We start from the raw sequence: 27,180 nt of genomic DNA on the forward strand, positions 1-27,180 counted from the left end.
CAGATCCCGTTTCCATGGGTGATCTGCACACACTCTTCTTTTTTTTTAATGTTTATTTAAATTTGAGAGAGAGAACGAGAGAAAGTGAGGGAGGGGCAGAGAGAGAGGGAGACACACAGAATCTGAAGCAGTCTCCAGGCTCCGAGCTGTCAGCAAAGAGCCCAATACAGGGCTGAAACTCATGAGCGGTGAGATCATGACCTGAGCTGAAGTCAGACACTTAACTAACTGAGCCACCCAGGAACCCATGCACACACTCTTACATCTCAGATACTATCATCACAGGAAATAAGTCTGTGTCCCAGGCCATGGGCTCGGGTAGTTCTGCATGTCACTAAGCCCATGACTCCAGCTCCTTTGCTGTTCTGAATGCCAGCACATCAGAACTGTCACCAAGAGGGATCCTTGTGGCAGGGCACCTGGATGACTCAGTTGGCTAAGCGTCTGACTCTTGATCTCAGCTCAGGTCATGATTTCAGGGACATGAGTTCAAGCCCCATGTTTGGCTCTGTGATGGGCATGAAGCCTACTTAAAAAATAAATAAAGGGATCCTCTTGGCTAGAACTTAACACCCACAGACAAAGTAGAACAGGAGGATCCCAGCAGCCTTTACCATCGAGGACACCAACAGCCCCAGCCACCACTGCCATCACAGACCCCCCCAGAATGCCCACAGTCTTGGCCACTGAGGGTTCCCACTGCCTTTGCCAGCATTGGACTCAGTAGACAGATCTGCATGGAGACTATGCCACTGCACCCGAGCCAGCCAGTGCCCTTGCAGCCAGCTTTAGATGAAAATCTTTCCCCATCAAATACACATCATCCAGACAGAAAATCAGCAAGGAAGTAATGGACTTGGACTATACTTTAGGCCAAGGAATCTGACAAACATATACAGAATATTCCACCCAAGAGCAAAAAAAAATATGTATTGCTTTGAAGACCACAGAGAACATCCTCCAGGATGGATCATATGTTAGGTCACAAAACAAATCTTAACAAATTTAAGAAGATTAAAATCTTATCAAATATCCTTTCCAAACACAATGGTTACTAGAAAAAGTAACAGGAGGAAAGCTAAAAAAAATCACAAATACGTGGAAATGAAACGACTTCCAAACAACCAATGAGTCAAAGAAGAAATCAAAAGAGAAATTAAAAAAAAAATCTCGAGACAAATGGAAATGGAAACACATATACCAAAATTTATGGGGGTGCAACAGAAGCAATTCTAGTAGGGAGGTTTATAGGACACCTACATTAATTAAAAAAAAATAAAGATCTCAAACAACTTAATCTTATTTCTCAAGTAACTATAAAAAGAACAAACTAAGCCCAAATTTAGCAGAAGGAATAAAGATTAGAGCAGAAATGAAACAGAGACTAGAAAGACAAAAGATCAATGAAACTAAGAATTGGTTTCTTGAAAAGAAAAAATTGATAAACCTTTAGCTAGACTAAGAAAAAAAAGATGACTGAAAGAAATGAAATTATAAATGGAGGAAGCATTATAACTGATGCCACAGAAATACAAAGGATCGTAAAAGACTATGAATAATTATGTGCCAACAAGTTATATAACTTGGAAGAAATGGATAAATTTCTGGAAACATACAACTTATCAACTTAATCATGAATATCATGGTTTGTGAGATGAGTCCTGCATGAGGCTCTGCATTGACAGTGTGGAACCTGCTTGAGATTCTCGCTCTTTGCCCCACCCCTGCTCTCTCTATTTCAGAATAAATAAACATTTTTTGAAAAAATAAATAAAACAAATGAGCAAAGAAAAAAAGAGATAAAGTAAAAAATGGGCTCTTGGGGGTGGCTCAGTCAGTTGAGTGCCTGACTCTTGATTTTGGCTCAGGTTGTGATACCAGTGTTGTGGGATCGAGCCCCACAACAGGCTCCAAGCTGAGCATGGAGCCTGTTTAAGATTTTGTCTCTCTCTCTCTCTCTCTCTCTTTCTCTCTCTCTCTCTCTCTCTCTCTGACCCTCTCCCCTGCTAGCACTCTCTCTCTAAAAAAATAAATAAAACAAATTTTAAAAATTGAAAAAAAAGTCTCTTAACTATAAAGAACAAACTGATGGTTAGTGGAAGGGAGATGGGGGGGATGGATGGAAGTGATGGAGATTAAGGAATACATTTGTTGTGATGAGTACCGGCTGATGAACTGCAGAATCACTGTATTGTATACCTGAAACTAAGCTTACACTGTATGTTAACTAACTGAAGTTTAAATAAAACTTTTTTTAAAAAAAGAAAAAAAAAAGACTTCATCATGAAGTAATAAAAAATCTGAACATACCAGTAATCAGCAAGGAGAATGAATCAGTAATCAAAATCTCCCAAAAAAACCAAAGCCCAGGACAAATGGTTTCATAGATAAATTCTACCAAACATTTAAATAAGAATTAATACCAATCCTCAAAATTTTTAGAAAGAATTGAAAAAGAAGGAATACTTCCAAACTCATTTTATGGGGCCAACATTACCTTTATAGTGAATCCAGATAAGGACACTACAAGAAAATTATAGGCCAATATCCCTGATGAACATAGATGCAATAAATCCTCAACAAAATACTAGCAAAATCAAAATCAGGAACATGTTAAAAGAATATGCCATGATCAAGTGGGATATATTGCTGGGATGCAAGTATGATTCCACTTCTGCACATCAATCAGTGTGATATACCACATTAACAGAATGAAAGATAAAAATCATATGATCATCTCAATGGATGCAGAAAAAATATCTGACAGAATTCAATATCCTGTCATGATAAAAACTCAACAAATTAGGTGTAGAAGGGATGTTCGTCAACATAGTATAGGTTATATGGGCAGTCCCACAGCTAACATCATACTCAAGATTGAAAAGTTAAGTCTCTCCTCTAAGATCAGGAACAAGACAAGGATGCCCATTTTTACCACTTCTATTCAACATAATATTGGAAGTCCTCACCACAGCAATTTGGCAAGAAAAAGGAGGGAAAAAAAGGCATCCAATCAGAAAGGAAGAATTACCTGCTTGCAGATGACATGATTTTTTATATAGATAACTGTGAATATTCCACCAAAAAGCTGTTGGAACTAACCAGCGAATTCTCTAAAGTTGTAGAACACAAATTAGCATTCCTATACAATAACAAGAAACTATTTGAAGAGAAATTAAAAAATAAATCCCATTGACAGTAGCATCTGGAATAAAAAAATAGTTAGGAATGAATTTAACCATGAAAGTGAAAGACCTGTACACTGAAAGCCATAAGATCTTAATGAAAGAAATCGAAGATTCAAATAAATGGAAAGATATTCTGTGTTCTTCGATTGGGAGAGTTGATATTGTCAAAATATCCATACTACCCAAAGCAATCTACAGATTCAGTGCAATTCCTATCAAAATTCCAATGGAATTTTTACAGAAATGGAAAAAACTATCCTAAAATTCATAGCGAAGCACAAAAGATCCCTAGTAGCCAAAACAATCTTGAGAAAGAACAAAGTGGGAAGCATCACACTTCCTGATTTCAAACTATATTACAAAGTTATAGCAAGCAAAACAGTGCAGTACTGGCATAAAAATAGCCGCATAAACCAATGAAACAAAATTTAAAGCCCAGAAATATACCCATGCATATGTAGTCAACTAATCTTCTACCAGGGTGCCAAGAACACACAATGAGGAAAGGGTTTCTTCAATAAATGGTGTTAGGAAAAGCAGATCTCCATATGCAAACAAATGAAACGGGACTTCTATCTTATACCACTCACAAAAATGTACTTGAAATGGTTTAAAGACTTAAGTGTAAAACCTGAAACTACAAAACTCCTAGCAAAACATAAGGAGAAAATTCTTTGAGAGTGGTCTTGGCAATAATTTTTTTGGATATGATACCAAAAGTAGAGGTACCAAAAGCTAAAATAAACAAGTTGGGAGTGTATCAAACTAGAAGTTTCTACACAGCAAAGGAAACAATAAATTGAAAAGGCAAACAGTGGAGTGGGAGACAATATTTGCAGACCATATATCTGATAATGGGCTAATATCCAAAATAGATGAAGAACTCCTACAACTCAATAGCAAAAATTGAATAGGGAGACTAAAAAATGGACAAAGGACCTGAATAGACATTTTTCCAAAAAAGATATACAAATAGTCAATAGGTACATGAAAAGGTGCTCAACATCACTCATCAAGGACATGCAAATCAAAACCACAATGAAATATCACCTTGCACCTTGTTAGGATGGCTAGTATCAAAAATACTAGAGATAACTAGCAAAGATGTGGAGAAAAGGAAACGCTTGTACACTGTTAGTGGTAATGTAAATTGGTACAGCCATTATAGAAAACTGTATGCAGGTTCCCCATATAAAAAATGGAACTGCTGTGTGATTCAGCTGTCCTATTTCTGGGTATATAAAGGAAATGAAGTCAGTATCTTGAACAGATACCTACACTCTCATGTTCACTGCAGCATTATTCACAGTAGCCAAGATATGGAAACAACTTAAGTGTGGGTGAATAACGAAGGTGAGAAGCACACCTGTGTGTGTGTGTGCACGCACACACACACACAGGAACATTCAGCCTTAAAACAGAAGGAAATTGTGTTATTTGAAACAATGTGGATGAACTTGGAGGGCACTGCGCTAAGTGAAGTAAACCAGATAGAGAAGACAGATACTGTGTGCTACCAGTATATGTGGAACCTAAAAAAAATAAAATCTGATTTCGTAGAATAGAGTGGTGATTCGCTGTTGTTTAACATAGTGTTGGAAGTTCTAGCATCAGCAGACAACAAAAGGAAATCAAAGGCATCAAAATTGGCAAAGATGAAGTCAAGCTTTCAGTTTTTGCAGATGACATGATATTATACATGGAAAATCTGATAGACTCCACCAAAAGTCTGCTAGAACTGATACATGAATTCAGCAAAGTTGCAGGATACAAAATCAATGTACAGAAATCAGTTGCATTCTTATACACTAACAATGAAGCAACAGAAAGACAAATAAAGAAACTGATCCCATTCACAATTGCACCAAGAAGCATAAAATACCTAGGAATAAATCTAACCAAGGATGTAAAAGATCTGTATGCTGAAAACTATAGAAAGCTTATGAAGGAAATTGAAGAAGATATAAAGAAATGGAGAAACAGTCCGTGCTCATGGATTGGAAGAATAAATATTGTCAAAATGTCAATACTACCCAAAGCTATCTACACATTCAATGCAATCCCAATCAAAATTGCACCAGCATTCTTCTCGAAACTAGAACAAGCAATCCTAAAATTCATATGGAACCACAAAAGGCCCCAAATAGCCAAAGTAATTTTGAAGAAGACCAAAGCAGGAGGCATCACAATCCCAGACTTTAGCCTCTACTACAAAGCTGTCATCATCAAGACAGCATGGTATTGGCACAAAAACAGACACATAGACCAATGGAATAGAATAGAAACCCCAGAACTAGACCCACAAACGTATGGCCAACTAATCTTTGACAAAGCAGGAAAGAACATCCAATGGAAAAAAGACAGTCTCTTTAACAAATGGTGCTGGGAGAACTGGACAGCAACATGCAGAAGATTGAAACTAGACCACTTTCTCACACCATTCACAAAAATAAACTCAAAATGGATAAAGGACCTGAATGTGAGACAGGAAACCATCAAAACCCTAGAGGAGAAAGCAGGAAAATACCTCTCTGACCTCAGTCATAGCAATTTCTTCCTTGACACATCCCCAAAGGCAAGGGAATTAAAAGCAAAAATGAACTACTGGGACCTTATGAAGATAAAAAGCTTCTGCACAGCAAAGGAAACAACCAACAAAACTAAAAGGCAACCAACGGAATGGGAAAAGATATTTGCAAATGACATATCGGACAAAGGGCTAGTATCCAGAATCTATAAAGCGCTCACCAAACTCCACACCCGAAAAACAAATAACCCAGTGAAGAAATGGGCAGAAAACATGAATAGACACTTCTCTAAAGAAGACATCCGGATGGCCAACAGACACATGAAAAGATGTTCAACGTCGCTCCTCATCAGGGAAATACAAATCAAAACCACACTCAGATATCACCTCACACCAGTCAGAGTCACCAAAATGAACAAATCAGGAGACTATAGATGCTGGAGAGGATGTGGAGAAATGGGAACCCTCTTGCACTGTTAGTGGGAATGCAAATTGGTGCAGCCACTCTGGAAAACAGTGTGGAGGTTCCTCAAAAAATTAAAAATAGACCTACCCTATGACCCAGCAGTAGCACTGCTAGGAATTTACCCAAGGGATACAGGAGTACTGATGCATAGGGGCACTTGTACCCCAATGTTTGTAGCAGCACTCTGAACAATAGCCAAATTATGGAAAGAGACTAAATGTCCATCAACTGATGAATGGATAAAGAAATTGTGGTTTATATACACAATGGAGTACTACATGGCAATGAGAAAGAATGAAATATGGCCTTTTGTAGCAACGTGGATGGAACTGGAGAGTGTGATGCTAAGTGAAATAAGCCATACAGAGAAAGACAGATACCATATGTTTTCACTCTTATGTGGATCCTGAGAAACTTACAGAAACCCATGGGGGAGGGGAAGGAAAAAAAAAAAAGAGGTTAGAGTGGGAGACAGCCAAAGCATAAGAGACTGTTAAAAACTGAGAACAAACTGAGGGTTGATGGGGGGTGGGAGAGAGGGGAGGGTGGGTGGTGGATATTGAGGAGGGCACCTTTTGGGATGAGCATTGGGTGTTGTATGGAAACCAATTTGACAATAAATTTCATATATTGAAAAAAAAAAAAATAGAGTGGTGATTGCCAGTGCCTGGAGGGAGGGGGAAATGGGGAGATGTAAGTCAAAGGGTACAACTATAAGAAGAGCAGGTTCTGAGGATCTAATATACAGCATGGTGACTATAGTTAGTAATACAGGATTACATACTTGAAATTTGTTAAAAGTAGATTTTAAGTGTCCTCGCTGCAAAAAAAAGAAAAGAAAGAAGAAAAGGAAGAAAGAGTTAACTGTGTGAGGTGGTAGATGTGTTAATTACCTTGATTGTGGGAATCATTTCACAGTGTATGTGTGTATCAAATCATCATGTTGGGTGCTTCATTTTATATGTTATATTTGTTAATTATTCAGTAAATCTGGATTGAAAAAACTGGATTCAGCTATCATCTGGAGGAGTTCAAATTCTTAGTTTTGGGCTATGTGACAGTATTTTTTTTGTGTTTGTTTGCTTTAACTCCCACAACCTGTCATTCCTGAGACCCTTCAAGGAGATAAACAAGATGAGTTGTACTGTGCATATGACCTGTCATAACTGTCCATTTGAGTAAGGTTACTAGTCAGCAAATGTCTGGTAACTTAAAAATTTCTGGTTTATTGTGTGTGATTCACTTGTCTGAATGAAGTACTATGAAATAATAAAATTTCTTTTTAAAAATTAAAAAATTCAAATAAGCAGATTGTAGTATAATCATTCAGTGGAACCCTACATGGTAATAGGGAATAATGAAGTATCTGTCTATTCAGCAATGCGGGTGAACCTCAGAAGCATCACGTTAAGTGAAGGAAGGAACACAAAAACATGTGTGATTACATTTATATGAAATTGTCAAAAAGGGAAAACTGTAGTGACAGATTAGTTGTTCCTGAACTTGGAGAGAGGAGAGGATTGACCTCACAGGGCATGAGGGAACTTTCTGGGGTGATGGAAATGTGCTACATCATGATTGTGGTTGTAGTTACACAGTGTATACATTTGTCAAATGTCATACATTGTACATTTAAAATTGGTAAACCCCTAGCCAGACTTCTCAAGAAGAAAAAAGATAGGAACCAAATAGATAGATAAAATCACCAATTAAAGAGGACAGATCACAACCAACACCATAGAAATAAAACAATTATAAGAGAATACTATGAAAAATTATATGCCAACAAACTGGGCAATCTGGAAGAAGGCAATCTGGAAGAAATGAACAAATTCCTAGAATATCACAAACTACCAAAACTGGAACAGGAAGAAATAGAAAATTTGAATAGACCCATAACAAACAAAGAAATTGAATCAGTAATCAAAAATCTCCCAACAAATGCAAACTGGTGCAGCCACTCTGGAAAACAGTGGAGAGGTTCCTCAAAAAATTGAAAATAGAACTACCCTATGACCCAGAAATAGCACTACTAGGAATTTATCCAAAGGATACAGGAGTGCTGATTTATAGGGGCACATGTACCCCAATGTTTATAGCAGCACTTTCAACAATAGCCAAATTATGGAAGGAGCCCAAACGTCCATCAACTGATGAATGGATGAAGAAGATGTGGTTTATATATATAATGGAATACTACTTGGTAATGAGAAAGAATGAAATCCTGCCATTTGCAACAACATGGATGGAACCGGAGGATATTATGCTAAGTGAAATAAGTCAGTCAGAGAAAGACAGATATCATATGTTTTCAGTCATATGTGGAACTTGAGAAACTTAACAGAAGACCATGGGAGAAAGGAAGGGAAAAAATAGTTTCAAACAGAGAGGGGAGGCAAACCATAAGAGACTCTTAAATACAGAGGAAAAACTGAGGGTTGATAGGGCGGGGGAGGGGGTGGGGGAAAGGGGAAAATTGGTGATGGGCATTGAGGAGGGCACTTGTTGGGATGAGCACTGGGTGTTGCATATAAGTGATAAATCACAGGAATCTACCCCCAAAACCAAGAGCACACTGTATATGCTGTATATTAGCCAACTTGACAATAAATTACATTTTTAAAAAATTTCCCAACAAACAAGAGTCCTGGGCCAGATGGCTTCCCAGGGGAGTTCTACCAGACATTTAAAGAAGAGTTAATACTTATTCTTCTCAAACTGTTCCAAAAAAAAAAAAAAAAATAGAAATGGAAGGAAAGCTTCCAAACTCATTCTACGAAGCCAGCATTACCTTGATTCCAATACCTGGCAAAGGAGAATTACAGGCCAATATCCGTCCCTGATGGACCTGGATGCAAAAATTCTCAACAAGATACTAGCAAATTGAATTCAGCAGTACATTAAAAGAGTTATTCACTATGATCAAGTGGGATTTATTCCTGGGCTGCAGGCATGATTTAATATTCACAAATCAATCAACGTGATACACCACATTAATAAAAGAAAGGGTATGGGGCACCTAGGTGGCTCAGTAGGTTGAGCATTGGACTTTGGCTCAGGTCATGATCTCATGGTTTGTGAGTTTGAGTCCCATATCGGGCTGTCTGCTGAACCTGCTTTAGATCCTCTGTCCTCCTCTCTCTCTGCCCCTCCCCTTCTCATGCTCTCTCTCTGAAAAATAAATGAAAACATTAAAAAAATAAAAGAATAAGAGCCATATGATCCGGTCAATAGATGCAGAAAGACCATTTGACAAAATACAGCACCCGTTATTGGTAAAAAGTCTTAACAAAATAGGAATAGATGGAACATACCTCAACATCATAAAGGCCATATAGGAAAGGCCCGTAGCTAATATCATGCTCAGTGGGGAAAAACTCCTTTCCCTTATGGTCAGGAACAAGACAAGGATGCCCACTTTCAACATTACCATTTAACATAGTCCTGGAAGTCCTAGCCTCAGCAATCAGACAACAAAAAGAAAGGGTATACAAATCAAGGAAGAAGGCAAACTTTCACTGTTTGCAGATGACACTGTACCTATGTAGAAAATCTGAAAGACTCCACCAAAAAATTGTTAGAACTGATACATGAATTCAGCAAAATTTTAGAATATAAAATCAATGTGCAGAAATCTGTTGTATTTCTATACACAAATAACAAAACAGAAAAATCAAGGAATTATTCCTATTTACAATTGCACCCAAACCAATAAGATACCTAAGAATAAACCTAATTAAGAGACAAAAGATCTGTACTCCAAAAACTACAGAAGACTTATGAAAAAAAATTGAAGAGGACACAAAGAAATGGAAAAGCATTCCATGCTCACGTATTGGAAGCACAAACATTGTTCTTGTTGCTTGTTACCCAAAGCACCCTATGCATTTAATGCAATCAAAATACCACCAGCATTCTTTGCAGAACTAGAACAAACAATACGTTTCTATGTAAAATTTGTATGGAACCAGAAAAGACCCTGAATAGCTAAAGCAATCCTGGAAAAGAAAAAACTGGAGGCATCACAATTCTAGATTTTAAGCTATATGATAAAGCTGTAGTCATCAAGACCATATGGTATTGGCACAAAAACAGACAGCTCAATAGAACAGAATAGAAAACCCAAAAATGGACCCACAGCTATATGGTCAAGTAATCGTTGACAAAGCAGGAAAGAATATCTAATGGAAAAAAGACAGTCTCTTCAACAAATGGTGCTGGAAAACTGGACAGCAACATGCAGAAGGATGAAACTGGACCACTTTCTTACACCATACACAAAAATGAGCTCAAAATGGATGAAAGACCTAAATGTGAGATAGGAAACCATCAAAATCCTAGAGAACATAGGCAGCAACCTCTTTGACCTTGGCTGGAGCAACTTACTGGACACATCGCCAAAGGCAAAGGAAACAAAAACAAACATGAACTATTGGGACCTCATTAAGATAAAAAAAACTTCTGCACAATGAAGGAAACAATAAACAAAACTAAAAGGAAGCCTACAGATTGGGAAAAGATATTTGCAAATGACACATCTGGTAATGGGTTAGTATCCAAAATCAAACTCAACACTCAAAAAACAAATAACCCAGTTAAGAAATGGGCAGAAGACATGAATAGGAACTTTCCCAAAGAAGGCATCCAGATGGCTAACAGACACATGAAAAGATGCTCAACATCACTCATCATGAGGCAAATACAAATCAAAACCACAATGAGGTATCACCTCACACTGGTCAGAATGGCTAAAATTAACAACACAAGAAACAACAGGTGTTGGTGAGGATGCAGAGAAAGGGCAACCCTCTTGTACTGCTGGTAGGAATGCACATTGGTGCAGCCACTCTGGAGAACAGTAGGGGGGTTCCTCAAAAAACTAAAAATAGACCTACCCTGCGATCCAGCAATTGCACTATTAGGTATTTACCCAAAGGATACAAAAATACAGATTCAGAGGAATATATGCACCCCAGTGTTTATAGCAGCATTATCAGCAATAGCCAAACTATGAAGAGAGCCCAAAGGTCCATCAACTGATGAATGGATAAAGAAGTTGTGGTATACATGATAAACACACACATACACACACAATGGAATTGTATCCATACATACAGTTGTATACATACAATGGAATATTACTCAGCCATCAAAAAGATTGAAATCTTGCCATTTGCAACAACATGCATGGAGCTAGAATGTATTTTGCTAAGTGAAATAAATCAATCAGAGAATGACAAATACCATATGATTGCACTCACATGTGGAATTTAAGAAACCAAACAGAACATGTGGTAAGGTAGAGGAAGAGAAGAGAGGGGAACAAACCACAAGAGACTCTGAGAGAACAAACCGAGGGTTTATGGAGGTAGGTGGGTGGGAGATAAGCTAGATGGGTGATGGGTATTAATGAGGGCACTTATGAGCACTGAGCGTTGTATATAAGTGATGAACGACTAAATTTACTCCTGAAACCAATATTGCACTGTATATTAACTAAAATTTAAATTTTAAAAGTATTCATAAAAATTTGTGGATTTTATTATACATAAATTAAATGTCCCTAAAACTGTGGTGGCAAGAATGTATAAGCAAGTATAAGTCTATAGCTGAAGAGAATGAGGAACATTTATGAGATTAGAAAGCTCAGAAAATGTTTGGAATGCAGGTTAATGGATGAAAGAGCAGAGGATGTTATAGTTCAATGGGAGCCGAGTTCACATCATAAAATAAACTCCAGGAAGGATTCGATTTAAGCTCTTAGGAAAGGAGTAAGAGAGAAGGTTTGCTTGATGGTGCCAGTTCACTCTGCCATGCAGATCAGTTGTGGAGAAAGAAAAGTCCTGGTGCCTCACCCCGACTTCCTGCAAAGAATTGCACAAAATGCCTGGGGAAAATTGTGGCTGCCAATGCATGTGACAGGTCCTTCCCCCCCGCCCACCCGAGTAAGCCCCTCTAAATCCTGGTACATGGGGCTCCCAGCATAAGGCCTGGCTTCCCTGTCACACACCCGAAAATAAAATCTCTCAAATAGATCTCTTTTATGTAGACAAAGGACCCAAAAAAGCTTCCATTCAGCAGTGAAGACTATGGAGGACGAGGGTCTGACTCAACATAAGAGAAAAACAGTTGGAAACAGTACATCTTTCTTAAATATGAACAAAGAACCAGAGAGTAACAAGAAAAAATAAATAAGAAAAAGACTAAAGATAATATGTGAACTGATAACTTACAGTATTTACAATGATTTGAGAAAATTTTGCAATTACCAAAAAAAATGCTGGTGGAAAATTCTGATCCATATTACACTTTGTTTATTTCTGTTGTAGTATTTTGTAGGCTATGCTTTGTGTTATAGATATTTCTGCTCATGTCTGTCTTACCTTACAAGTCTATATGCTCCATGAAGACAGGAACATGGTTGTGATCTGTGATTACTGAGTGTATTTAAAGTTGGTAGATAGCCAGTTCTCTCTTAGCATGTACCTTGGAACTGCCTTGGGCTCAAATTCCTAGTCTGGTGACCCCTGTTGGCTGATTGTGGATTGTGTTTATGAGACATTTGGGTTTGCTTGGTTTCCAAGGTAGAAGAGCTAGAGACCAACCTTGATGGGTTTTTGTTTATTCTAGCTAATTTGAAAATTAAATAGTTCTAATGGTTTTTTTCAGGTCTCCTTGTATACAAGAATACAATCACACCATTTTTTAAAACGTATATCTTGTTTTTTGATGAATCCAGGGGCATCATGTGAAAGCTCAGGCTCTTTCTGGATTGGGAAGAAGTAAGGAAGTGTTGAAGGAGTTTCTCTACTGCCTTGCTTTAAATCCTGAGTGTAACTCTGTGAAGAAAGAAGCACAGAAGGTATGATTTTCTTTAAATGACTTTCTTCTTTAAGTCTCATTTATATAGCCCTTGTGTCCATGCTAGTGACTCCTGTCACATAAACAAGAAATATAATTCTGAATATTCATAACAATATGATTAAAAACACACAGGAATAATGGTGAGTTTCATGCACTTGATAACTTTCATCCAGGGATAAAGCACAGTGAGATGGCTTTCGTATAGCTCTGTTCTGCTGAAATAATGGCACGTGCTAGTGAGGGAGGATCCATGTGTGAGACTGGAGAAGCAAAGTGAGTTTCCTTAGAGTGGTAATTTCAAGCATTATAGTTTGTATAGGAGCCCTATAAAAGACATTGTGATAATACGCAAAATATACCAGTCTAGCTGCATAGGTTGACTTGAAAGTTTTAGCAAAGCTTCACCAGAACAATGCAGAAATATCTTCTCTCTTATTCAGGTCTTTAGCCCAGTCTTCTTAGAAGTCACTGAGTCACACTTACTGTAAAAGAACCTGTACAATAGTTACAGTCTTAGCAGGTGCAGTGACCAGCAGTTCTTGTTTTTATGTCAGTGTTTCCCTATTTTAACGCTATTGCTGACTTCTACCACACATTTACCTTGTAATTTCCACTTTCCAGTCTAGTTTTATTTTTGGCAGCAAGGAATAATGAATCTATTCTTCCTTCTCCATTTTAAAGCACCTTAGATATTTGAGATGGACTGTTATCTTTGTCTCAAGTCTTTCTTTGGCCTGAACATCCTTACAGGGTAGTAAGGTTTCCTCCTTTGGATGCATTTAGTGTACCCCAGCATCCAAATCTGACAACTATAGGGGTCACCTTTCACCTTCCCTTGTGTTCATTTCATGAGGCATGTTTATTTTTAGCCTAATACCATCACACCATTGGCTCATAGTTAGACAAAACACCTACATCTTTTTTGTTTGTTTTCAGTGAGAACCTTGTAGCAATATTTTTTTTATCCTTTTATTATGCAGTCTATTGGTCTTCGCTAATGCTGTCAAATCATCACTTACTGGTTTTGGCCGTTGTTTCAACTTGTCAAAATAACATTGAATCTTAACATTGGCTTTTCTAACTATCCCTGCCTGCTTTGTTCCACCTGCACATTTCACAAGAATGTTAAAATGCATCTCAACTGCTTTTTACAACAGCATCATAGGAAATTCAGCTTGAGCTCAAAATTAAGCAGATGTATAAAGGTCCCAGGACCAGAATCTAGATCTTGTGGTGCTTCTTGTCAGTCTGGTGCTATTTCAGATATGATGTTTTTCCCTGTAGCTTTCTGTGAGTGGTAGATGTCTTCTGTCTCACACAGTCCCAAAACAGTGCCTGGTGGTGCCCGTGAAACATGGTATCCTCCCAGGCAGCCTTCTGCTGCTCTAGTGAAGCCCCTCAGAGCCAGTGCTGAGGACATTAATGTCCATGCTGAGTGCTGTTTCTTCTTGATACAGCAGTTATGGGTGTAGTGCACTGACCTATGACATGAAGAACCATGGAGGACTCTTTATTAGGTTTCAGTCACTGCTTTGGACTTCTCTTAAGCCCTTGGATTTCAGCTGAGTCCATGAGGATTGGCAGGACCATCGAGTGATTGGCAGTTACTTCCCACTACCACCAAAGGCTGGTCTGTGGCTCTTGAACTAGAATTACGGCCCTTCACCTTGTCTTCCTTTTATAGTTCTTTACTAGGTGGCTCTTCCAGTTCTCTTGTAAGTTGAGCAGTCCTCTAGAAATGTCTCAGTCCTGTGGGTGATCACGACTTGGATTTAATTTAGGATCCCTGCAACCTCTAGACCCCACTTTTCTCTCTTAACCATGAGACTTTAGGGGTGATTTTCTGTAGCAGATGTGTAAGGGCCAGACAGAAATAGTGATGCTCATATTTTGTAGTTGGTTAGACTAAAGTGGAAAGGTACTGCTAGCCAAAATGCTTAAAGCATCGATTATGGTTTCAGAAACTTGAGTTTTAAAACATTGGCAATTGGAATATGGTAACTATTCTTTTCAATGTCTTGGATCATTTTGCCCCGTAGTTTCCTTTGGATCTTTAAGGCATACTATGTATTTTTCAAAAGTGTTTTAAAACATATTTTTTTCTTCTTGGAAATTTTACAGGTAATGTGTGAGGTGTTGTTCCCAGCTTCAGAAAATGTGCATCAAAATTTAACACCTTCCATCCAAAGCAGAATATTGAACAGCAGGTTGAAGGCTCAGTGTGCCAGTGATATAAACACCCAGCCTCTGGAAGAAGGTGACAATGCAGGGAGTTCTAAGGTACAAAGTGCATGTGTTTGTCAATATTATCTTGATTAAACTTTATGTAATTCCTTAATTTTCAACATTTACAAGTTATTCAGACTGTGGTGTTATATTAGTTGGAAGTACTTCTCAAGACAGGTTCTAGCTCCTCAACCTGAGAGTTGAACCTTTTAAAGGAAATTGATGGAAGTAACGAAAATGATGCAAAGAAACATGTAGAAAGAAAGATTTAGGACAGCACACATTGGGAACCCCAAGCATCAGGAGACCTGAACTTATTTTGGCTTGGAGAAAAGAAAGCAGAGGGATGATTTGAATATATGAAGACTGATATTCAGTTGATCTGTCTCAAGGAGAATTATTCTGTATTTTACTACAGGAAGTGCAAAGCTCATCTTAGAAGTTAATAGATGAAACCAGTCATGAATGAAGAGTACAATCCTGTTTTTTTCCAAAGATGTCTAAGAAAGGCTACTGCATGAATACAATTTTCTCTTATTTTGTGATTTCTTTAATATTTTGGATTCTTTTTTCCTACTTAACCAGAATCCACCTGAGAAATCCGATGTGTTCAGAAATACAAATTCTTCGGTTTTGTATTTTATACTGGGTCTGCACTTTGAGGAGGATAAAGAAGTGTTAGAAAGTATCCTTCCAGGAGCACCCAGCACCAGTTTAAAGAGACAATTTCCAAATGATATGGAGGATGTGCATGACCTGAATGGTCCTGGGAAAATTCCCAAAAAAGGTCAGTAAACTGTTTTATCATGGAGTTGTGTGACTCCAGAGTGATAGAATGTTAGCTAATATTCAATGTATTTTTTTATTTTTTTAAATTTTTCTTAATCTTTATTTATTTTTGAGAGAGAGAGAGAGAGAGACAGAGACAGAGTGCAAGTGGAGGAGGAACAGAGAGAGATGGAGACACAGAATCCAAAGCAGCCTCCAGGCTCTGAGCTGTTAGCATAGAGCCTGACGTGGGGCTCGAACTCACGAACCGTGAGATCATGACACGAGCCAATGTCGGACACTTACCTGACTGAGCCACCCAGGCACCCCCAATGTTTTCTTTTTTTTTATTTTTACACAGATAGTTTAAAATTAATAATGAAAGGAATATGTCAGCTTTAAGATTATAGAACAATTTAAACGGTTAATCCCACAAGGATTTCATAGTCAAAATGAGGGAAAATTTAGTTATAACTTTACCTTTTATTCAAGTCCACTGTCCAGATAAATTATTGCTGTATATTGTTAATCAGGTTAGGAACTATTCCTTCCTAGTATGATTTGTTACATTAATGTAACACTTTTAGCCAGAGGAAATACAATTATTGCATGCTGGTATCCATATAAGCAGTGTTAATTTTAGCATTTTAAACTTTTTCAGAGGCAGGTTCCTCACCTCAAAGGAATATGACCTCTAATGTAGGAGAAGGTCCAGAGCTCTCCATAGATGTAACGGACTTTGAGTGTGCCCTTTGCATGAGGTAGGATGACATAGAATCTGTGCAACTCTTTGAAATATCCATCCTTCCTGAATTTGATATCATAAACATAATAGGCTTTTCATTATCAGAGAAATTATATATACCTTAGCAATAAATGATTTATTTTCTAAAAATTTGATAAGGAAGCTATAAATGGAAATAGATATAATTGATTTCTACAACAGTAGGGAAATTGTCTTAAGGAATTCTTAGAAAATAAATAGATTATTTGAAAATCTCTTCTGGACAATTTTTGGCTAAAAACTCAGATATATTTTGCAGGTTGCTCTTTGAGCCTGTGACTACGCCATGTGGACATACATTTTGCCTAAAATGCCTTGAGCGCTGCCTTGACCATGCCCCGCATTGTCCGTTGTGCAAAGAAAAACTTTCAGAAGTAAGTATTTCTTCTGAAACAAGAATACTGTTCGGCCCCTCTTCTTACCCCTCAGCAGGTGCTCATTTCTTGGGTTGGTTTTGTTTTGACTACCCATTTATTAAAGAAAGTTGGATTTCTCCAAAGATAGGTCTTTTTCCTAATGGATTTCTCAAAAGAGACACAGAGGAAGTTTAGATACAGAACCCATTAAACTTCAGGGAAATTTTCAGGCATGAGTATCGAAACCAGGTAACATAATTGGAGCTCTTACTATGCATTAATTATAAATAATTGAGATAACATTGCTGAATCCTTACCCTATGTTAATCATAAAGGGTTGAGGTAATATAATGGCATACTTAATATGTGCCAAGGATTCGGTCCTTTACTTCATCTCAAGGTGAAGTCATATTATAGTACTTAGTTTTTCTTAGGATCGAAGACTTGATCATTTTTGATACTGGGAAATCCCTTTGGTGCCCTGTCAGTTGCATCTTTTGTCTGAAATCAAAGCCAGTAATACATAAATTTCCATGAAGGGAAGCTGCTTAGTTATGTCTAACTCAAAAATAAACTGTTTAAATCCATACCATAGGTGTGGTAAATACAATAAACAACACTTAAAAGCTTTTAAAAGCTTTCTGATCAACTTTTCACATCATGACTCTGTCAACTATGTGGGCTCTGGTACTCTTGGTGCCACTAACCTTCCACGAAGCAAGTTATTTAACTTCTGGGAGGGCAGTTACCTGTAAAATGATACTACAAATATTTGCCTTAATTACTTCTAGAGATCAAACTCACTAAATGCATTTTAAATACAATCAAGTGTCTTTTTTAAAAAATATATACAGTAAAATTTATTTTTGAATTTGATATGGTACAGGAGATATCATACTTACATGAGTTTTTAAATAATTGTGACTTAGTTTACTGCCAAAAGTATAATTGAGACCTTTCTAGAGCATTATCTGTACATAGTTTCTTTTAATTGCATACATCCTGAGTCTTTCTAAGTTACTCAGGGAGAGCCTGAATAATCATGAATATCATTCATTGTACCATGCACCATGTGTCCTGCTGGTGGATGCTTTTTGAGTCTTTGTAGCAGTTTCCTTCAGCTGTTCCTGTGCAGGTTTACTCCACAGTATTTGCTCTCTCTTCTTGCTAACAGTGGGTAGCATCTGGCCCACTGCCTTGTTGTACCCATGCTTGTCTGGACCAGTGGACCTGGAGGCAGCTTTCTTATTCTCAGAGAGTAAGATGCATGTCTTTATGACCACTGTTTGTAACACAGACCCTTCATTCATGTCTGCGTTCAGTGCTATTTGGTTAGGGGGCTGTGTGATGAACCAGTGCATTGAGGTTGGCACTATAATATAAGCTCCTTAGGGACAGAGATGACTTCTGTCTTGTTTTCACTCTACCTCCAGAGACGAGAACATGTACTAAAGGTTCAGTAAGTCCGTGTTGAATCAATGATTAAATGAGTGAATGAGTGAATGGCTAAGTGCAAGTTCTGTGTAGATTGCCGGTGTTCCAGAAATTAGAATATAATAAAACAAACTAAAATAATAATAATTTGATCTTTCTTCAATGCAGAAATACTTTCATGAGGTTAGACTTTTTCACATGCGTTATTATAAACACGAATTGTCAATTATCTGTGTATGTGCCAAAGTCTTGGTTGACATATAGCCAAGTGAAGCAAATTTTATTGTATTACTCTTCAATAAAATGATACCCTAAAAGAACAGTATGAAATACTGATGTCATTAATAATACTAGTTGTGAATTAAGTGAAACTTGTTTCTGCTAGTTACTCCGTTACTGAGAGTCTCAAACACAGTTGTTGTTTCCCAAAGTTGAACTTCTAGTTCTTAGTGGATTATAGCAACACATGTAGCTTGCTTCTTATACTTTGTTTCATGTAGCTTGCAGCCCAGAAATGCAGCAAGTTAACAAAGAAACAATAGGACATTGAAACCTACCGGCCCTGGGGTCCTAGCTGTCACTCTACACTAGCCCCTTAACCTTTCTGAGACCCATCTTCTGTATTAGTGCATTGTAGATGGTGCCTGTGGGACAGTGCTGTTTTAAGGCCTAACTTAATTTATATGAAGCATCTTCAGCTGGTACCTGATATGTATTCAAATGTTATTGAAAAAGAACTGTTATTTGCAAATTCATATGTCTAAGATAAAAGCAGTGCACGCACAGACACAGAATGATAGATCTTCAGCTACATATAACTCTTTCACCCACTGATCCTAGCACATTTTAATTCAGTTTCCACCTATTTTCCTTCCTATCCAGCTGTAATCCCTTGGTCTGTCAGTTCCTTGCCCAATCCAAATAAAGTCAACTCTGCTTCTTGCATATGTCCATATAAATAACAAAGCAGAGCTAGAGAAAAGCCACAAAATTGGTAAGATTGGTTTCAGTTTAAATTCACAATCTTAAATCTTAGACTGAAAACATTAGTACTCATCCTTACTATGCTTCTCTAGTAGCTTTAATTTTCTACTTTCCCGGATGAGTATTTCCTGTTTCTCTTCTTTGACAACATATCTACTCACTTCCTCTCCCCTCTCTGACATTATGATACGTGATTGAGAATACAGAAGCCAACTCACTAATCCTTCCTCTGAGTGAACACCTTCTCCTGCCCTTTTCTCAGAGGGGAGGAACTGCCCTGCCCCTCTCCATATCGCAGACTGGCTGACCTCCAAGCTGTCTATCCCCATCCTTTTGTCTTCCCAAAGACTGCACCCCTCTACCTTGTTGTCGACCTTTCCTACCGGGAAAAGAGTGCTTTGTCCTTTGGAATTAATTGCCATCTGATATTAATATTGCCTTTTGTTACAGTTGTTGGCAAGCAGAAATTTTAATATAACTAGTCTGGCCGAAGAATTAATATTTCGATATTTGTCAGATGAACTCTCTGATAGAAAGAGAATTTATGATGAAGAAATGACAGAATTGTCAAAGTAAGTCCTCATGTTGTATATACTTGGTCTTGAGTTCAGATTAAAGAAGGAAATCCTTGTTAACTTAATAGCTTTATCTCAGGTGTTTTTTTTTCCTCCTTGGCAGAGAAATTAGAAATCCCACAAATAGAAAAAAATTACAGAGACTTATAGAAATTTAATTGGGATTATAAGAACTACTTCAAAGGTGTGGCTTCATAAAAAGTATGTAGTCGCTTTTTGTATCTGAATAAGTGGTACTGAATTTTTCAGAATTGAAAGGTATAGTATATAGAAACAGAAGGGAGAGCAGGATTACCACTCAAAATAGGCTTGACAGTTGTTTTTATCTTTTAAAGTGAGCAGAGTTCTGTGTTGTAGCAACTTCTAACTATTGAGGTCTTAAAATTCTGCTATTTTTTATTTAGAACTCACTACTTTTGACTACTATGTAGTTTATGCTTTCATCAGAACTTTTTTCTCTTTTTCTTATTTGTTTTTATTGAGGTGTAATTGGCACATAACATTACATTAATTTCAGGTATGTAACATAATGCTTTGATATTTATGTATATTGCAAAATGATCACCACAGTAAGGCTTAATGTCTATCGCTATACATAGTTAATTTTTTTTTCTTGTGAGCACTTTTAAGATCGATTTTCTTAGCAACTTTCAAATATACAATGCAGTATTACTAACTGTAGTCACAATGCTTGGCATTACATCCCCAGGACTTACTTATTATGCAAATGGAAACTTGTATCTTTGACCCTTTCACCCATTGCCCGCCTCCCCCCCCCCACCCCGATTCCAGCCTCTGGCAACCACCAATCTTTTGTCTGTATCTATGAACTTGGTGTTGTTTGTTTGTTTGTTTGTTTTTAAGATTCCACATGTATGTGAGGTCTTGTGGTATTCATTTTTCTCTGATTTCTGTTTTTCTGTTTAAAATGTTTACTTATTTATTTTGAAAGAGAGAAAGAGGAAGAGAGAGAACCCCAAGCAGGCTCTTTGCTGTCAGCGTAGAGCCTGACATAGGGCTTGATCTCACAAACGATGAGATCGTGACCTGAGCTGAAATCAAGAGTTGGACACTTATTTCACTTATGATGGTGCCCTGAAGGTCATCAGAATTTTTTTATAGGAGTCATAAGCTATAACTTTTCTAAGAAAACTAATACAATTCAGTATGTTCTAGCTCATCAAATTAAGTAAGAAAGGCTTGGCAGGAAGCCTGGTGAGTTGAAAACTTTCTCATGTGGTGGGCTTTCTTTTCCCACTAAAGATTGAGGAAGGGAGTGCCTGGGTGGCTCAGTCAGTTAAGCATCCGGCTTCAGTTCAGGTCATGATCTCATGGTTCGTGTGTTTGAGCCCCACTTTGGATTCCGTGCTGACAGCTCAGAGGCTGGAGCTTGCTGCAGATTCTGTATCTCCCTCTCTCTCGGCCCCTCTCCCACTCATGTTCTCGTTCTCTCTCTCTTTCTCCCCCTCCCTCCTTCTCTCTCTCTCCTTCCCTCTCTCTCAAAAATAAATAAACATTAAGAAAATTTTTACAAATAGAATAAAGACAGAAGCAGGCTTCAGGGTTTTATTTTATAAATGAGAGAATTGAGGTTAGCTAGCTTTTGCTATTTTACAGTGACTAATACTCCCTTCTGTTTCTGACAGCTCCCACTTCTAAGTTAACATTTTTCCTCACCCCACAGTCTGACCAGAGATGTCCCCATCTTTGTGTGTGCCATGGCCTTCCCCACCGTCCCATGTCCACTGCATGTGTTTGAGCCCCGCTATCGGCTTATGATAAGAAGATGCATGGAAACCGGCACCAAACGGTTTGGCATGTGTTTATCTGCTGAACACGCAGGGTAAGAATTGCCAACGTTCAGAGGGTCCTGAATAAATGCATAACCTGTTATTTTTCTTGAAGAACAATTTAAGGTGATGTTGAAAAATTCTGGTGGCTTCCATTACATAACAAAGTATAAATCCAAGGCCATCCATGATGTGATCCCAGCTTTCCTTCTAGCCTCATCTCCTACTTCTTTCTTTCAGACATAATATTTGCTAGTCCATTACCATATTATTTGCTTTTCTGTAAATATACTTCATATCCATACTTCCATGCTTCTGCATATAAGTCTTTTGTAGTTCATCATCATACAAACAAATCCAGTCTAACTTTTTAAGATCCAGAAATTTGCTATGTAGGAGCACCTGGGTGGTTTAGTCGGTTGAGTGTCCAACTCTTGATCTCAGCTTAGGTCTTGACCTCAGGGTTGTGAGTTCAAGCCCTGCATTGAGCTCTACATGGGCATGAAGGCTACTTATAGGCAGGTAGTTAGGAGATAGATACATACATACATACGTACATATATGCATACATACATGCATATGTACATACATCTTCCGTGAAACCTCCACCTATACAGCCGGACAAATTTCAGTCTTATAAAAACCCACAGCTCTTAGTTTTGACCTCTCCTCATTTTACATCATTTGTGTAAGGAAGGTGTTCCAAATCGACAGGCAGCTCCTTTCCATGGGCTGCTCTGAGGACTCTGGGAAGGAGACTCCCAACAGATGGGAAGGAATCCCATCTGTTGGCTTCCTTATCCCCTAGGACTTTGTCATTACTGCATGGTCATGATGAGGTCTCTACATGTAAGTTCTAGCTGGTAGAAGAGGCACAGGTGCTCTGAAAGGATTTGAAGAAAAGGGGTACTCATCACTATTGTTCATACCTACTGCAAAGGAGGCTGGGAAATGTAGCCCATCCATGTGCCCAGGAAGAAAAGGAGAGTGGATACATAGGACCATCCACTAGCTTCCATAATATATACCTAGGAACAGATCTTTTTAAAGATATGTGTAGCACCTTTATGGAAAAAATTTTACAGCTTTATTGAAAAATATTCAAGAAGGCCTAAATAAACAGAAGTACCATATCCATGGATGGATGCATAGATTCAATGTCATAGTAGAAATGTCAGTTTTACTCAAATTAGTCTCTAAATCTAAAGTAGTTTCAGTCAACATTCCAAGAGGACTTTTTCATGGACTTGTTCAAGCTGACTTTAGAATTATTATGGAAAATCAAAAGACCAAGACCATGATAGTTTTGAGGAAATCAGCTGCGCAAGATGGGAGAACCCTCCCATCTTGTAAATCCTAGTGAGTAGACCATTACAGTATATGGAGATAAGAAACAGATCATTCATATTTGACCCATATTTAGATATAATTATGTGAGAAAAAGCAAGCCGCTCATTTTTAAAAGGTGCTCAGAAAATTAGTGGGCAGTCCAAATGTGGAAAATAATCTCTGCCTTGCACTGTACACACAAAGTAAACACATGTTATTTACATTCTTAATGTGAAAAATAACATATAAAATTTTTAAGAGAAAATGTTGGAGACTATAATTAGGAAAAGACCTTTTTTTACACAAGATGCTAAGAGCACGTAACATAAAGGAAGAGATGAATAAATTTGAATATGTTAAAATTTGATTCATCAAAATCAGCAAAAGCAAAGTGATAAAACATCCAGAAGTTCTGCTTCCACTGAGGATATAGAACACTAAGAAGTGAATTACTCCATATAAAGTATAGGACATAAGTCTCTTGAACCTTGCTCTGGTGAGCACAAGTTGCTCAGGGGAAGTGAGGAAAGGTAAGTCTATCCAGGGAGAGAGTAAACAAAAGTGTGGCTCATCTGTGGCAGAGCCTAAGAGAAGGAGACCTGCAGGTGTGTAGGAGGAATTCAGCTGGATTTTTGGGACCAAGTTCTAATGGCCTCGCGTGGACAAGCACGAGAGTCCAGAAAACCCTGGGAGTTTCAGGTGCAAGGGGAGTTTGCATCCACTCACAAATTCTTGTCCACATACAAGACAGGATGGCTCATTGGAGAGACAGGTTCTGCAGCTGAGATGAGCTTTGGAAGAGCTGGTATTGGAAGACATTTGTCTGCTGATAGTTGGGGCAGCAAGTCCTCTCTTGAAAGGGATCTTCAGGGCACCTCTGTCCATGCCACAGCTATGGATAAGATAGCCCTGTTAGATAAGCAAGAAGAGATTGTTTTATTAGAGATTCAAGTAGAGGTGTCCAACCTTACAGTCATGTGACTTGGGAACCATCACTCGTTGTTAGTTTGAAGGCATGTAGTGAAGTTGTTCATTCACTTTAGAATTGGGTAGCCTTGGGTTCAGATCTCGGGTCTGAATCTTACTGTGGCCTTATAGAAGTTGTTTGATTTTTCTAAGGCTTTTCTAAGCCTTTCTGTTTTTGTGCTTGAATGAGCACATATTATAAACTGCTCCTAATAGTGCATTACACATAGTAGGCACAATCGGTATCCTCGGGATACAGATGATAGTTCAAAAGGGTGAGAGTGGGTAAGGTCACACAGGAGAGCTTTGGAGCGAAGATGCCATTGTGGGTGGCCCTGGTGTTTAAGGGACATGTGGAGGAGCCAAGCTGTGAAGGGGTGCACTGGTCGGGGAGGGCAACTGAGAGCAGCAGTGGGTGTTAGGTCAGTGACAGATCAGTAGAGGATATAAGTAGCAGATGGGGTCATGCCAGAGTCATTTGTGACTTCCACTGGGGTTGTTTCAGTGGAACGGAAGCCTGATGGGGAGGTAGGAGATGGAAGGCAGTGACTGTAGATGACTCCATTTGTTGGGGACGATAGAGTTGGCCAGCATCAGTGGAAATGAGAGAGGAGGGAGCAGAATCTGTGAGTAGCGTGGGGGCCCAGGCATACTTTGTGCTCTCTGTACCCCCTGCTGGTGCCCTGGCCAAGGGGACTGAGGATCCTGTCTCTTTCCACCTCTTAGGTCCCTCCAAAGCACTAGCTTGTTTCAATTACTGAGGCACAAGGGCCCTTTCCCCTCCAGCTCTCCCTCAGTGGCCTTGCACACCAGTGTGTTTTGCATTTAACAGAAGGAATCATCTGCAGGTATCTCTTAGAGAAAACAAGCTTGCTGGTCCCATGCAGAGACACCATTTGTTTTGTTTGGACCTCCTGCGTTTTTAAAATCACGTTTTTTTCTCCCGCCTGTCCTGTCAGAATTTCAGAGTACGGCTGCATGCTGGAGATTAAGGATGTCAGAACATTTCCTGATGGGAGTTCAGTTGTGGATGCCATTGGAATTAGTCGGTTCAGAGTTCTAAGCCATCGTCACAGAGATGGCTATAACACAGCCGACATTGAATATCTCGAAGATGAAAAGGTGAGGTTTATTTTCCTGGTGTGTGTTTAGAGGCCATTGAGTCAATACTGTAGACTTGTCCAGGCCATGCAGTCTTGGTTGCAACTCCTCAGCTATGCTCTTATAGCCCAGAAGCAGCCATAGACAATATGTAAATGAGTTGGCATGACTGGTTTCCAATAAAATGCTGCTTACATATGGAGTGAACAGGATTTAATTTGTGAGTAGTAGTCCATCCCTGTTCTAGATACTGGTATTAGTTCAGAATGAGATATAAAAAGTAGCATTTAAAAATACCTTCTAAAGCTAAATATAAAAGGTTTGGCTCTCTTACCCCTTAAGAATTATTTATATGCCTAATAGAAATAACAGAACCCATGTTTTGACAAATTAACAAAATGTTTTGAAGGGATTCTCAAAAGATGTGTACCAAGATGTCTCTAGCAGTCTTACTCATTAATGGCCACAAACAAGAAATAGTGCAGATACTCATCAACAGGAGAATGGATAAACAAATTGTAGTACATTTATACAATGGAATACTACCTGGCAATAAAAAGGAAGGAGCTAATGATACACAAAACTATATGAAAGAATCTCCTAGATCTCTCAATGAACACATCTCTTAACATCCTGCTAAGCCGGGGAAGCCAGATGCACAACCACATGCGCTGTGTGGCTTCATTTGTATGCTTCCAAGACCAGGCATCACCTGTCTCTGGTTTTGGAGGGCAGAGACAGGCTGGGGTGAGGGTTTGTAACTGACCAGAGGAGGGTGTAAGGCCATTGTGGGCCATGGAAATGTTCTCTGTCCTGTTTAGGATGGTGATTCCACTGGTGTGTGTGGCTGGCAAAACTCTGAGCCAGCCAGTGAGATCTGTGCATTTTCTGTATGTAAATTATCCTGCAACAAAAACATTACAACTGTTTAGAAGGAGGAAATCCTTGGAATTACTGTATCCTCTTTTGAATTCTGTCCTTCACATTTAGAACCACACCATGGTTCTCACCGTGGCGAGTGAGAGTCTTTAGCTGTCTGACATCACACTGGAAGTCGCTTTGGGGACAGTGCTGTACATTTGTGACGCCCATCAGTAGACCCACACCCACACTGCCAGCACTGCCCCCTTTCCAGCTGCTGTTTCTGGTCATCCTAGGCACAGGGCTACACAGCTCAGAGGAGCCAAGGGCAGCAAGTCAACCCCAGCATCTCAGGAGCAGGGAGTGGGTTTAAAGGATGGGACTGAATGTGATTGTTCTCTGCTGCCTGGGTAACAAATCTGATGGAAGAGTTTACTGACTGTTGTGGATGGCAGTTTTTAGTGGTGTTTGTATTTATTTCAAAACAAGAGCTTACCTAACTACAAATAAAATAATTTTGGTGTTTTTTTTTAAAGAAAACCCTCTACTACATAGGAATATTTGATTTGTATAAATCAAATTGAGAATGGTTGCATGCGTTATAATCTAATTCCTCAGTTTACCCTAGTTTTCAGAGACCCTTGAATTTTATAACCAGAAAGGACCTGAATGGTTTATTCCCATTTTGTAGATGAGAAAACTCTACCCTCTGGAGGCTGTGTGACTGGCTCATGAGAATCAGCAGTGAAGCCAGAACAAACCTGGGTCCCTCGGTCCCCAGCCCAAGCTTTTCCCACTTGGGCTTCTGTCTTTTACCCCCACCCTCAATAGGGGTGGGATATACTTAAAATAGTGACTTGGCTGTGAGATAGGCACCCAGCAGTAATGCATGATAAATCTAAGGTATCAGGGCTTACTGCTGCTTAAGGCTAATACAGTGATACAGGGTAGCTGTCATGTT

General features: G+C 38.7%; 1 protein-coding gene across 2 annotated transcripts in view; it reads left to right on the forward strand.

Moving 5' to 3' along the window:
* The window catches only part of LONRF2 (LON peptidase N-terminal domain and ring finger 2), a 46,060-nt gene that overhangs the window by 15,043 nt on the left and 3,837 nt on the right, over positions 1-27,180 (forward strand). For both annotated transcript variants that reach the window (XM_053890582.1, XM_019453977.2), the window contains exons 3-10: positions 12,921-13,043; positions 15,167-15,325; positions 15,857-16,058; positions 16,701-16,800; positions 17,083-17,197; positions 20,048-20,169; positions 21,857-22,015; positions 25,217-25,379. In XM_053890582.1, the coding sequence (XP_053746557.1) occupies positions 12,921-13,043; positions 15,167-15,325; positions 15,857-16,058; positions 16,701-16,800; positions 17,083-17,197; positions 20,048-20,169; positions 21,857-22,015; positions 25,217-25,379 (1,143 nt within the window). The remainder of the gene's footprint in view (positions 1-12,920; positions 13,044-15,166; positions 15,326-15,856; positions 16,059-16,700; positions 16,801-17,082; positions 17,198-20,047; positions 20,170-21,856; positions 22,016-25,216; positions 25,380-27,180) is intronic.

Source organism: Panthera pardus, unplaced genomic scaffold, assembly GCF_024362965.1.
Source record: "Panthera pardus isolate Hobbes unplaced genomic scaffold, ASM2436296v1 HiC_scaffold_25, whole genome shotgun sequence".
Lineage (NCBI taxonomy): Eukaryota > Metazoa > Chordata > Mammalia > Carnivora > Felidae > Panthera > Panthera pardus.